The following is a 14,429-nucleotide window of genomic DNA, read 5'->3' on the forward strand; positions in this document are numbered from 1 at the left end:
TTCTGTGCCACTCAAAATGCACCCCATGTCTGTGGTGGTTCCCTCTGCTACTGCTCAGCTCCCAGGTCACTCACATCTTCAGCTGCTTTGCTGAACCAGAACCAAACAATATAAATTCCTGTGAAAGAACAATTTGGGTGGAATTTAGCAGTGCTGAATTCCCCATTTAATGAATGCACCACACAGGACAGGACACCAGCCTTTACCAAGGGCTTTCCAGTAAATTCTTAGTGGATTTTGCTATTTGCAAGTATGAGTTTTTTGAACCCATATCCTGAAAAGGTGTTTTACAGCATCCCTGGTACCTGTGTATCACTTTGTGGCAGGAGGCTCTGCTGCAGCAGCTCTTTGAGTTGGGTATCAGAAGAACACATCCAGCGTTGCCCCCATGGGCAAAATCATCTCCCTTTGGAGTTGGTAAAAAATGTACTCGGCGTTGCTGAGATCAGGTTTTGACCTTCATTTTGAAAAGGAGCAGGATCTTAACCACCAGATTTATCTTCAAGCACAACGGAAAGCCCCGGCTGGAGGGAGCAGGATCATCCCAGGGGGCAGAGCGAGGCTCCAGGGCTGAGGGATTTCCCTTCGTGCAGGGGAAGGTCAAAAGTGCACCTGAGGACACGTCTCGTGAGCGATCGAGCCCTCGACACAGCAGCCAGGGATGAGATGTTTCGGCAGTGACTCAGAGGAAGAAGCTAAATAAACTCTTTTTATTTCAAACACGGGATTAAATTCCTTCATGTCTGGATCATTGAAGGTAAAGCTCCTGTAATCTCCTCATTGCCAACCCCAGCCTGTCGTCTGGTGGCTGCTGGACCTGCTGGGCCAGTGAAGGGACGTGGCAGGGACATGGGAGGTGGCAGAGAGGGCAGATGGGAGCAGAGCTGGCCTCTAGGGCTGCTGCTCCATTAGTGATGTAGCTCATGAAGAAGCTGGTGTGGATCATCTCTAGGTCAGTGAAAATGTCCTGGAAATTCACAGGCTGAAGATGAAGGAGCTGAAGGTGTTACCATGACTGTTCTGCAAGGAGGAGGTTAAGAAACAACACTGGACAAAGCAGTTGTGGTAAGGAAAAGCCAGAGCCACCACAGCTGTAGTTGTTCAGGTTTTTGCACACTCCAGAGAATCCTGTTTGCTGTCAGCCTCTCCTCGTGCTGCAAAGTGCCTGTGCCTCTGCAACCACACACTCCTGCTCCCACCGTGTGCTGAAATCCCTCTCTGCCGATCACAGGGGACAAGACATGAGCTGGCACAATTGCTGGAAGATTTCCCTGCGGGTCTGTGACATCCCAAGCAGGCAGCAAAGGGCAGACGTGGCACAAGTGTCACTTGAGGGCCTGTGCTGACACAGCCAAGCCTCCCCCACGAGTGTCCCTGGCCTGGCCTGACTGTAGGAGGGCTGTGCTCCCTGGCACTGTTGGGCACCAGCTGGGAATACGGGACTCGCTCAGGGCTGCCAAATGTCATCAGGTTTGCTGAGCCCAGGCGGAAGCGGAGGAAAGGTGACAGGACTGTGGGACCAGGCAGCTTCTGCAGAGGAAAATGCCACACAGCCATGAACATCCAGGCACTGCCTGCATCTGGGGATGACCCTCATCCATGGTAATTGCCTAAAAGTGAGGGGGTTTAGAATTGCTGTTGCTGCTTTCTATTTCTCCATGGATTTTTCATGGTGCTGCAGGTAAACCTCATGCAAGATGTGCTGGTTTTATTGCAGGACTGATGGGTCCACCCAAAACACAGCAGATGCTCCAAATGTTTGTCCTCTTGGTTTTGAGCAGGACGGTAAATCCACGGGGGCACCTCATGCCCCACAGAGACCGAGCTGGTGCTTCCCAGACCTGTGATTTGATGTCATCTTCCTGCAGGAGTCTGGGGCTTAGGTAATTGATCTTTATTGCTCAAAGCCCTTTCAGAGGTGGATTTATTGTTCATGTTGCTGGGGAAATACCAGGTTAGTTGTTGAAGAGTGCCAAAAAAAAAAGGGCTAGCAAGAAATCTGTAATATAAAGACAATTTTATTGCCGATAAGCTCTTAAAACTCATTTTTTTTTTTCCTGTTTCAGTAGGACCTTATTCTTCCTGATGAAAATCCGGTCATAGCATCTCTCATTAAAAATAAAATTATTTTGAAATAAATAAATATATAAAATAAATATCATATACATTTTATAAATAGTTTTGTCCTTATGCACAGTATCCATGCTTACATCTGAATAATGTTCCTTGCCCCATTCCCACCCCAACAGCAGGAAGAACCCCGCAAATCAGGACCAGTCCATGGAGCATCATCCATGTAGCAAACTCCCAGGCTGCTTAAGCAGGGCACCACTCAAAGGCTTTTCCTTAGCAGGGAACTATCCCAGCTCAGCAGCAGCATCTGCAGCAGTTCTGTGGTCTTTGTTTTCTTCTCTTCTCTTCTCTTCTCTTCATTTTTAGTTTGTTTTGGGGCCTTATTTTCCCCAGTGATCATTTGCTCACCTGCTCATTCCTTTAAGCAATCGTAACATTGAATATTCAGCCTCTCTTGTAGCAACCGGGTAACAAAAGTGAACGAAAATGGAAGATTAAATGTAGGGTTCCCTCCCTTCCCCTACCCCCGCCCCATAAATAACCCAGTTCGATATACACTGGAAACAAGGAGGAACAGCAGTGTCTGAATTCAATGTAAGTGCTTCCCTAGGTCATCTACTCTTACAGGAATGATGGAATGACTATTAATAGAGTGCTCTGGGAAAAAGCTTGGGAGCCCAAGTATGTACACTGACACCGCAGGAACCATCACCTGTAGTGGAAGAGGTCTCTGTACATGGCAGGGATTTTGGCAGGGTCCACAGGCCGGGGTAAGAAGTGGGTGAATTTCTGGTGTCTCTTAGTCCTGTACCCCTCGCGGGGGGAGCCGTCCTTGTTGAGGGCCACGTAGTACTGGCGCTCCGAGTCGGGGTGCTTGTACAGGGTCGAGGCGTATGTGTTGTACCAGTTCTCCTCAAACTGCTCGCGGAAAACGCACTCCCGGGTGAGCTTCTTCTGCCGTGGGCAGCGCAGCAGGGGAACAAAGAGACACTCGTGTCAAAAAGGTAAAAGAGAAAACATTGTCACCATTCCTTACTTTGCTTTTCTAGCATTTCCCCAGCTGCTTTCTCCTGGCTCCCCTGAGGATAAAGACTGTGCTGCTGGGGATGCTTCCCCTGTATGAGAACTGGAAATGGGCATAAGTCAAGACCCAAGGACCTCTGGAGTTGGAGGAGGAAGGGGACAAAAGCAGGAGAAGGTGGGTGTGGATTTTGCAAAGGTGCTCCAGGAATACATCAGAGAGGCACACAACAAAGCTCCAAACCTGTCCAGGTGTGAATTTGAGCTTGCTGGGGTGGTCGTGCCACCAGGCAGGGACACGTCCCCCTGTAGCAGCCCCCTCCAAGGTACCACACACCCCAAATCCCCTCTTTCGGGTGAGAGAAGCAGCAGGCAGCACATCTGAAGGAGCAAGCACTGCTTTGGAAGTTCAGGGCACAGAGTTGGATGCACTGAGATGGGAATGAAAGCATGGCTTAGGATTTCACCTCCTGCAGTGGCAGTGAGCTGTGATGGGAGGCTGTAACAAGATCCAGAGGGATGTGGGATGTCAGACCCCAGGGAAGATTTAGGGTGATGATAGGTGATGTGATGAGGGTGTGCAGCTGGTGCATCCCACGCTGGTGTGGGGGGACAGATGGCACTGATGTCACCACAGACAGAGCCAGCCTTCCCATCCAGCCCTTACGGCTGGGGGCTCTTGGCAGTGGCTGTTTGATGATGGACTTTTCGTTCATGTCCAGTGTTCCTTCCCTCTCCCTACATCTCCATGTGTCAGCTACAGGGATATGCCTGGCTGCAGTGGGGAGCAAGGCTGTCCCTCTGCCCCACAAGGACATATGTAGCTTTGCCAGCTCTGCTGTGCTGTCACCGAGTGTCCAGCCACCCCATCCCATCCCACAAGGGTACTGCCAGGGTGACTGGGAGCCCTTTCAGCTGAAGGGCAGTCTGCAAATGTAGAGGGCTCTAATATTACAGCCACTGTCCCTCCACTGTAAACTATCTGGGCAGGGAATGTGTCCCCTCTGTGGCACACTGAGTACTCAGTAAATGTTACTGCCTGCAGTAGATGTGTTTTGTAACACAATCCAGGAGCTCACCTGTGCTCAGAACCTGTTTTCAATGTTCTACTGCTGATTAAATAAAGCCTGAGGTGAGTTGTGAGCCCTCCAAAAGTCCTAGGCCACAGCCTTGGCCATCTGAGACCCACAGAACTGCAGGCTTCTCTTCCCAGCTCTGTCAATAAATACAGGCTGGGTTTTTTCCCTCTTCTCAGATGCCATCTACTTGGAATATGTTGGAACCTGATGACTGGCTGAACTCTGGCTGTTGCTTTGCCCCCATTCCCCCATGCTACACTGGGCAGTTTGGAGTACAGTGCTTGTGGAAAATGTTTGGCGAGTCTGGGGTGATTCTGCAAGATGTGATTTATTCCTTTCCAAGCCCCGGGATGTCCCCACTGAACCTGACACCACACAGGCAGCAGGCAAGGTGCTGCCCATGACTTTTGCTGCCCTAAGTGTTAGTGGCATTTCTGAAATCCTTTGGGAGCTTTACAGAAATGCTGGCACGAGGTCAACAGGGACAGGCGGAAAAGCTCTGTGTCCTGAGGGGACTCCGCGTGTCGCTGTGGGGATGGCTGGCCCTGGCTGCATCAACACAGGCATCAGGTAAAATTGGCACAGAGGGAAATAATAAACTTGCTGAAAATTTAAAAATACTGCTGTACTGTGATCTCCCAAAATACCATTGTAATGCTAATGCTGTTGTCAGGCGCTGTTTTATGGACCTTTAATTAAGAATACTGTAGTGGCTTTTGAGTTCCAAAAGCCATCATTGTACAACCCACGTGGCCCAGATTTTAAAACTCCGGGGTTATTTGGGGACCTGGCTCGTGACGCCGGAAGTTTGGATCAGCCTTTTGAGTGTGTCCCTGCAGAGTCCTGCCTGGTGCACAAGATCCCAGAATGGTTTGGGTTGGAAACAACCCTAAAGATCACCTCATTACAGACCCCTGCCATGGGCAGGGACAGCTCCCACGACTGTCTTCAGGTCAATTCTGTTTCCAGATTCAGTGCTGTAAAATGTTACCCTATTTTTGTTTCTGTGTTGTAACATGAACATGGGATCTAGAATTTAATTAACCCATCATGAAACTCGATTCACAATCAGAGCTGCAGGGTTTGAAGGCAAAGAGGGGGAGTATACAAGGGCTCATGTTCTCCAGCAGGCACGAGTGAAAGCTGAAACTCCAGGAGCTGCTCGGCAGCCTTAGAAATTTGACAGGAGAGGTGCTGCTCCAGCTCTGCTTTACGAAGTGTGCTTCAGGAGATTTTGTATTTTATGGAATCCTGGTGATTTTTCTTTTTTTCTGTTTTGCACATTTTTAATTTAACCACTGTTTCTGCATTTAACTGCTGTGCAGGGCAGAAGCTGTTACAGAAATGAGATGGGAAAAGAACAGTTATTGGTGCATGCAGTATTTGATGATCAGAGAATCACCGAGTGGTTTGGGTTGGAAGGGACCTTAAAGCTCATCCCTGCCCTGGGCAAAGACACCTTCCACTATCCCCCATTGCTCCAAGCCCCATCCAGCCTGGCCTTGGACACTTGCTGGGATGGGGCAGTCACAGCTTCTCTGGACAACAATCTCATATAAATATCAGCAGCTGTGTCTTAAATGGTGGAAGGGTCTGTGGTAGTCTCAGGTGGAAGTGGGACAGGGAAAAATGAGCTGAACTCATGGTTTACTGTTTGCCAAACAAAGGTTTTCTTACAGCTTCTGTGTATGCAGAGTACATGAGTTTTAACTTGTACAATGAGGCTTATCTGATGGTGGGAGGAAGTGCTGCCTTCTGCTTTGGTTTAAAACTGGTTTATTTTATTTCATTTTATTTTTACTGTGATCAACCCTTAATTGAGCTAAATAATTAGGAATTGAGCTAAATTAACCTGTAGGAAGCACCTCTGCCCACCTGTTAAGACCTGGCATTTTGACTGTAAGTCATAACAATTAATGAGTTTACACTTGGGGTTTTTAGTCAAAACATGGAAAATTTTAGCCTGAAAAGGGGACTTCTAGGAAATCATGAACAGCAGCCCTAAACTCCTAAAAGGAGTTACAGAGAATTTTACAGTAACACCCAGGCCACAACTTCAGCTTCTGTTGGTTAAACAGCCATAACACAAAGATAAGACCTGCAGATAGGTGCAGACCTGACCACAAGGAGAATACAACTGATGTGTTACTCAGGCTGGGAAAACACATAAACAGTTCCTGGCTTTATGCTAAATGTCCCCCTTCCTTTACCTGGCCATTGCCACACCATTTGTGAAAGGCAAAACCTCAGTGGGATGTCTGGGGGCTGGGCACCACTGTGGGTTCCCACAGCAGGAGTGAATCCTCCTTCAAAACCCAATTTCCTATCTAACACTTATGTTCAAACAGCAGTGGCATCAAGGGTAGGATGGAGATCACTGGCACCACAAGGACATGGAGGGCCTATGACAGAGCAGCTTGTGACAGCTGAGGCCACAGGCTGCAATCAGCCCAGCCTGAACTTACCGACCCATAGAGCTCGCCTCTCTCATTCATGCCGAGGTAGAGTCCGGAGTCCACCCCACGGATGCTCACCAGCCCCACTGCCAGGCTAATAAACTCCAAAATCCCTAAAAAAGAAAAAACCTGCAAATCATACAGAGGGAAAAAACAATGCCCAGCTCCAGCAAGAAAAACAAACTGGCCATTCCCAGTAACAATACAGTTCTTAACTCTATAGTCCCATCTGTGCGCAATCTTCTGATTTTCAGTCCGGGCTTCTCCCCAGCATTGTGAATTTGAGTTGCCCAAGAGGGATTGTCTTTGCTAATGAGAAAAGCTTTGCAAGGTTTTGTTGGTTTGGGTTTGGATTTTTTTTCATAATTATCACCAAGAAGACAGATGTAGAAACTTGAGCCTGGACACTAGCAATGTCAGAAGGCTGTTACCATGCTACATTTTATTCTTCACCAAAACAAATGCCGTTTTGTCTTCTAGAATAAGATTATAGTCCTACAGGTTTTAAAGTCATGGGTACAGTAAAAAGAAGTGAAAAGCACTAGAAGAGATGTCTGTGAGGACTATCTTCATCCTGGCACTCCAGTGCCATACTTGCCAACCCAAAATGTATATGCAAGTCATAGGGATAAAATCCAGCTTCAAAGCACACAGGTAAAAATGCATCTTCCTCTGCAGCCTTCGGAGCCATGGCACTGCCAGTCCTTTCTCTGTCACCTCCTGCCACTGTTACTGCCAGAACCCCTTCCTGCCCACTATGTCCTGCTGCCTGTCCCAGTCTCCTGCCAGCCTCTTCCCAGTCCAGCAGCATCTGTCCCAGCCATCCCCAGCCCTGCAACAGCAACTGTTTTACCCATGGGCTGCAGCCTGCTATGATGGTAGCATCCTCATTTCCTCTGGAAAGAAACAGCAGGGTCTGGCTGCTGCACCCCCACAGCTGCAGCTGTTTCAATGGGGAAAGACTTGTAACAGGAGAACCTTTGGTGAAGTGCTTAAAAACAAACAGCCCCTACCCAACACCACAAGTGGTGGGGACCTTCAGTCTTCCCAGCAAGACTGCCTGAAGGCAGTGGTGGGACTCTGTTATTATGGATTTCACACACTACCTATGTAGTTTTGCCAGTGTCCAGTGCAGGATTAATTAGCTGGGAGGCAGAAGGAAGAGGGTTTTCCTCATCTCATCTGATGACTGCATGTCTCCATTGACTGGAGGAGAAAGTTGCTCTAACCTTTAGCGTGGCTCCAGCTCTCCGAATATAGCTCCCAAAACATCTAGCCCTGAGCAATTGATGCTCCTATCAGGTTACCTCCCAGAGCTCCTCTTAAAATATTGCCTTGGTTTTAAGTATTGCCTTGTCACCACGTGACAAGTGGCCACCTGAGCCAGCTGACTTCAGTGGCAGCCACAGCTCTGGGTCACCCCACAGCCTGGGGCATGGATGTGACAACTCTCAGATGACACTGCATCACTGCCTAAATACAGGACATCCCAGACGGCGACGGACACCCCTGACCCACTTTGTGCAGTGCAGACTCATTGTCAGGTGCTGGCAGCTAAGCCGGCTGCAGGAATTCCTGCCTACCCTCAGACCTTCTTTCCTCCTTTCCACCTGCCTGCTCTGGGGTTTGTGCATCTAATCCAGCCCTCCCTGAAACCAGTGGGTGCTAGAGGACATGAAATATGGACTTGGGAGTGGCAATGCCTAGAGGCAAACGGGGAAGCAAACACCACAAAACACACTTTATGGATGGGAGCAGACATTTAACAGGCAGAAGTATACCCAGCTACACATCCTGGCCTGGGGACACATCCTGCCTGCAGAAACATCAGGAACAGGCAGCTTAGGCAAGGAAGGCAGCCTTTCCAAGCCAGACAGGCACAGACCCTGGCTCTGCTCTTCTCGGTTCTTGTTGTGGTTTCTTAGCTGAAAAGAATCGCAAATAGGGAGGAGAGAGGTGGAGGATGAGGGGTGGTTTCCTCCCTTCACTACCCACCAGTTCTGACATGAGTGAGTTACTGAACTGAGTGCTTTTTCCCATCTGCAGACCAGAAATTAGCACAGCCACTCTTGAAAAGAAGGGAGTGAGGAAAGATGGACAACTACAGGGAGCGTAAAAAGTAAATCAGGAGTACAGAGATACACCCAGGAATGGGGAAGTCTTTCCCAGGCTGGAGACCAAGGAATATTCAAGTGAAACATATCAAGTAACTGGAGAATGGTAGATGGACCTTCCTGCAGGTAGGAAAGTAGGGGATAGGGATATGCAGGAAGGGATATACCTTCCTGTAGGTATAGACACAGTCCTCAGCATCAGCACTTTTTTTGTCTCCTGTCACTTCTGAGAAGCAGGAAAATGTTGCTGGTTCCACTGAGAAACTGAAGGATGTCTAAGGCAGGGGAACTCACATCTTTTCTTGAGTATGCCCACACGCATGCTCTGTATGAGGCACATCAGTCCAGGTCTCCAAAGACCTGTGAAGGACCAAGCCAGGAGCAGCATCAGCATCTTCCTTCTCTGAGCAATGAGACATCCCTCACCTGGTGCAGGTTGGGTAGATATGGGTTTTGCAAATGAAATTTCTTCCAAGACGTGCCCATGACAATCTCTTCTGACAACATCCCTTGTAGTATTCCTCTTTTCTGATCTCTGAGTGGCACTTGGAGACACGCATGGAAGATGACTATGTTGAAAGAGCATTAAGAACGTAACTTGAGCCCACAAAAGTCAGGAGACGGAGTGAAGGCTGAAAATATGTGGGCGGATATCCATCCTGTCCTTAACTCACTCCAATTCTAGACAAAATTGCAGCTTCGTACATCTGATCTCCAGCAGCACAGGGAGTGGCCACTGGGGCCAGCTCAAGAATTCTCTTTCCAATTGTAGCGGTGTGTTTTTGTGGTAGACCATGCTTTTGTTTTTTTCTTTTGCTTTCTTTTTTTCTTTCCCCCAGGACTTGCCTCTTTTTTTTCCTCACTTTGATTATTCATTCTCTTTGTTCCTTGAGTCTTTCCAGATAAGACTTGGAGAGATTTGATTAAGACTCTGACTGGATTCATTTACCACTAAAGCACTGAATAATCTCCTGAGCTTTGCCATGGCCAGACCCACACACTCTCGCCTTACTCTAAACCATCCCTCAAAGAAAAATTCAGCTCCCTGCACCTGTCTCTTCTTACATGACTGTATTCAGGAGCTGGGGTACAGAAACATCAGATGTTGCATTAATGGCTACAAACCTAAAGCTTCGGCTAAAAACCTCAACAACTGTTCAGCAACAGGTGCACTGTGGTCCAAATGCCAGAATTACAGCCAAACTTTCTCTGGAGGTCTCAGCAGCTTCTCTAGGAGTCTGTGTAACATATCCATGAGCAGGTTTGTACCACAGAAGAGCTTTGTTTTCTGCCTTTATTCATCTGCAGTGCAACCTCAAGGCCTCTTTCTCTCCTCCACTGCAGTAAGTAGCACCGTTGGGTTCAGTTCTTCAATGCTGCTGTAAAAGAGGCAGAAAAGGAGCAGTTCTTCCTGGCAGGGATTTTTCTGGCAAATTTCTCTCAGTTTCATTCTGAGAAGGATTGTCATTGGGGCGTTAATGTCAGTCCAGACACCGTCCAGATTTTGATTGTCCTTTATTTCTTTGTAGAGGAAGGTTCTGAGCAGATGCGGTGAGAAAGATACATTCTGGAAAACACTTTATTCTTTTGGGGGTGACCTTGCCAGAGCTGACAGTTCAGAGACTGAATTTGGGCACTTCCGTAGTGTGAGAATGAACTTTCTTCCAAGAAACCTAGAGGGCTTTTCCACAACTTGCATTAAAGCTCCTCTAGGAAAAATAAGTTGCACTCCATTGTTCTTGCAAGAATCTGTGTTTTTAGAAGCATAAAATATCACATTCCAGAAGACAGGTGTGATTTAGGAAAGCTCCAGTCCTTGACAGGTAAGAGACAGTAGTTCCTGTGATTGCTCAGGCAGTGTGGGTGGATGACACCAGTACCTCCCATGTCCTACAGTCACACCCCCAAATGCTGTGGTACAGAAGAATCTTTTCTTTTAACCCTCACTGTTGGGACCTTGGGACTCCGTTCTGCATCAGCAGGGCTTTGGCTATTTTCCTCTCTGGAAGATGTGGATGTCTTGCACATCTGGTAGCTTTTGGGATGGCTGCACACGGGAGGGTGCAGATACTGCCTGTCTATTCCTGAATCCCTTCCAAATTAAGTGACGGGGATGCCAAGTCCAGTTCTACTCTACATCCCACCTGCAGCTGGACACGTGCCTGGGCTGTGGCATCGCAGCCATCCATGGAGCACCTTAATTATCTGCTCATGTTACCAGCGAGCACCTTCCAGCCACGTGGGCTTGATCCTGGATTTCTAAGTATTTCTCCAGGTGCTTCAAGATTTAAGGCAGCTTTAAAGTGCTTCGCTGAACCCCTCATCTACCTCTGCATCCCTTGCCATAGCTTTGGAGTCCCAAGAATCACTCAGGCTGCCTATTCCTGTTATAAGTTACTTCTTTCTGACTGATGCATGCAAAATTTAGGAATGCATCGATACATGACATCCTAATATGAACCATACCAGTAACACTGGAATTTAAATATTCATGGCTACTGAACGCAGATGGTGAATACTGTGTGCCAATACGTTATTGCTTTGAGTCTCTGCTGAAGCAAGGCTTAGTCCAACTTGATCTGAACGCAAGGATTCCAGCCTAATCCTTTGGGGCTTTGTCTTGCAATTACAACAAATAACTATTTATTTTACACCACCTCTGGGAAAACCCTGAAGCAGAAAACTACAATATCTGAAGTCTGGTCTAGTTTACGGAGCTGGATGCGGACTGCTAAAGCACTTAGGGAATGCCAATGTTTCGATTTATTGAAATCACTGTGTGACTTAAACTTCAGTGTGCAAAATCCAAGAAAAGTTTTAGCATTTCTAACATGTTTTTTCCAAGTTGAAAAATATACTTGTTTTACTCAATCTTAAAAAAAATTGACCTGAAACAAATGCTGCCATTTGAAACTGGCTGTTTAGTTCTACAAAGGTAAGGAAAAAGGACTGATAGACTAGAAACACTATGTGGCAGCTTGAACTAAAACCAACCAGATGCAATGGGTTTGCTTTCAACTCTTTGAATGTGGAAACCCATTGCGTATTACAGCACAAAAGGTTAAAAGATGGGTGTTTTCAGGAGGTAATTAAAGAACACTCGCCCCACGAACATATTAGTGCCTGACTCTGACCCGCAGGTTATGACTTTCTTGTTGATTTAGGCAGGGACATGCCATGCACACACCTGGTGTTTATGGAAAGATAAGCTTCCCCAATTGTTCCAAAAACCTGCCTTACACCTCCAACAATAGCAGCGGCAGCACTTCCAGGAGTATCAGAACTGACTGGTTGCAAACAAGTAAAGGCAAAAAAAGAATTACTTTCACCGAGGAGTTAAATCACTTGAAAACTATAAAAAGTCTTGCGAGCACGTCTTGCAACCTGTTGACAACATAGCTGAGATCACTGGCATGGGACTTGTTGATAGCTTATACAGACACCTGTACTAGATGCTGGAGTAGCGGGAATTTTTCTTAATGTGCTTAAACTGACTGTACTCTTTTGCCTGTGGCTTGGGACGCATTTTTTGAAGATTACATATAGTCTCATTAGAGGTCACTGCTCTTGTATGCCACTGATACAGGCACTGCAGTCTTCCAGCTGTATCCTGGTCAGCAAGGTAAATCCATGGTACTCTGCCTATTGTTCCATCTTCTTTCTTCCAAGGTCCCCTAAGTGTTTTTCCCTCTTCAGCTTCCCCCTTTCCTTTCCAACAGCCTTCCCAAACCCAGCTCCTGACACTCCTCCAGCCAAGAGATCCCTGCCCGCTTTGGGGAGACGCTCTTCTAATCAAAGTCAGGCATGTAAAAGAAAGCAGCTCACAAATATCTACAGATGCCAGAAAGGAGGAGTTAAAAAAAAAAAAAAAGAAAAAGAAAAAGAAACAGCTTAAAAAAGCAAGGAATTTCTTTTTCCAACCTAGGAATTTCCAAGAAATTCCAAAGAGGAACGTCTCTGTTTTGCCTCCCTTACCACCAACTTCAGAGGCAGAGCTAAAGCTGGTCACCATCCTCTTTTTTTTCTTTATTTAATTTTTTTTTTTTTACTTTTTCTTTTTTTTCCCCTTGCAAAGGCATGTTTTAGTGCACCTGCAGAAAGGCTGAGCGCCGGGAGAGTAGGAAATTGGAAATAAAAACTCCCGCATTGCTGGGGAGTGAGAGCATTTGTTTAGAAGGCCAATTATATCCATCCCGGGATGATTTATATTAGCGGGGTAATTAGTTGTGCGCGCGGGGCACCTGCTCGGGTACCCCCCCGGCCCCTTACCGAAGCGGCTGTGGTCCTGCCGGGTGCCCTGCACCGTGCCGTTGGGGAAGATCTCCAGGTGGAAGCCGGTGCGGCAGTAGAGCTGCCGCCGCCGCAGGATGCCCTTGAGGTGAGCGAAGTCGGTGGGGGAGCCCCGCTGCAGCCGCCCCTCGATCTGCCCCAGGCGCTCGTTGAGGAAGCCGGGGGAGTCGGCGAGGGGCAGCCCGGCGCCCAGCGCAGGGGGAAAGCCGTGCAGGTCGGGGTCCAGCGCGCCCAGGAAGCCACCCACCTCGGCCATGGGCGCGGAGCGGAGCGGCCCCGGGGGCGCGGGCAGAGGGGCCGCTCAGAGCGCGGGCTGCGGCCGCCCGGCCCCGCGCTGCCGGCCCCGGCCCGGCCCCGCGCCGCCCGCGCCTCCCATCGCTGGATCCAGTGTCCCGCCGTCGGATGCGAACTGCACTTTATATACGTACACACTCCCCTTACATTGACATATTGGATATTTAAATGCAAGCCACACCTCACTGGCATCCCCTTTGGCTATTGCTTCCCTCCCCCCCCCCCCCCCCCCGCCATTCTCTGATGCATTTGGCTTTTTTTTTTTTCCTTTAAAAAAAGAGGCCCGCTTCACTCCCTCTTTTATTATGAAAAAAATGGCAGGAAAAAGCTACACATCGCAGTGAGGCGTAACAGCTCTTGGCAGGTCCCCACCAGCCGACGATGAAATCATGGAGCCCCCGCACGCACCCGCTCCCGCACCGCCGGCAGCCCCGGCCCCGCAGCCGCGACCCCAGACCCCGCACGGGCCGGGGTGCGGTCCGGGTGGGTCGGTGGCCCCGGAGCTGTCGAAAGCCCCAGGTTCGTCGGTGCCGCCACCGCCTCAGCCCCGAGCGTGACCCCCACCCACCACCCCCCGGAACCTACACGGTGGAAAAAAACAACACGTGAGGAGAGGGTCGAGTCGCGTTTTTCAGCCGAATGTGTAAAAACGGAATGCGATCTTTCTGAAAGGCGATCCCGTGGGCTGTACGGCCGGGTTACAGCCACCGGGAGGGGAAGGAGCCCGCGGCGGGGCCGGGCAGTGCCGCTCGCTCTCCCTCCCCACCTTCCCCATGTTGGAAACAGGTGTTTCCGCGCTCTCCCGGCCCGCCGACACCGTATCTGTGCCGGCAGCTGCGGCCGCGCTGCAGACAGACGGAGCCGGGCGGAGCGGGGGAACCGGCGGGAAGCGCGCACAGACGGGCCGGGAGGGACCGAGGGCAGGGAGCGCCCCCGCCCTGCCCGGCAGGCGGCGCTGCTGCTCGCGCCGCGCCGCCCCGGGGCGCTGGGCCCATCGCGGGTGCTGAGGGGGCCCAGGTGGGCCCGGGACTGGGTTGTCGTGTCCCTGGAGCGGGGTGTCACCCGTGTCCTCTGCCCTGCCCCGCCAGGGGACAGAGACCCCA

General features: G+C 49.4%; 1 protein-coding gene across 1 annotated transcript; it reads right to left on the reverse strand.

The window, feature by feature from the left end:
- Nucleotides 1–1,998: 1,998 nt before the first annotated feature.
- Nucleotides 1,999–13,350, reverse strand: FGF16 (fibroblast growth factor 16). The gene is made up of 3 exons (XM_053956078.1): nucleotides 13,012–13,350; nucleotides 6,638–6,741; nucleotides 1,999–3,027 (listed from the first exon to the last, which is right to left on the reverse strand). Exons 1-3 carry the CDS (start codon nucleotides 13,286–13,288, stop codon nucleotides 2,782–2,784), a joined length of 627 nt encoding a protein of 208 aa, XP_053812053.1. The 5' UTR covers nucleotides 13,289–13,350; the 3' UTR covers nucleotides 1,999–2,781.
- Between the last annotated feature and the right edge of the window lie 1,079 nt (nucleotides 13,351–14,429).

Source organism: Vidua chalybeata, chromosome 14, assembly GCF_026979565.1.
Source record: "Vidua chalybeata isolate OUT-0048 chromosome 14, bVidCha1 merged haplotype, whole genome shotgun sequence".
NCBI classification, from domain to species: Eukaryota; Metazoa; Chordata; class Aves; order Passeriformes; family Viduidae; genus Vidua; species Vidua chalybeata.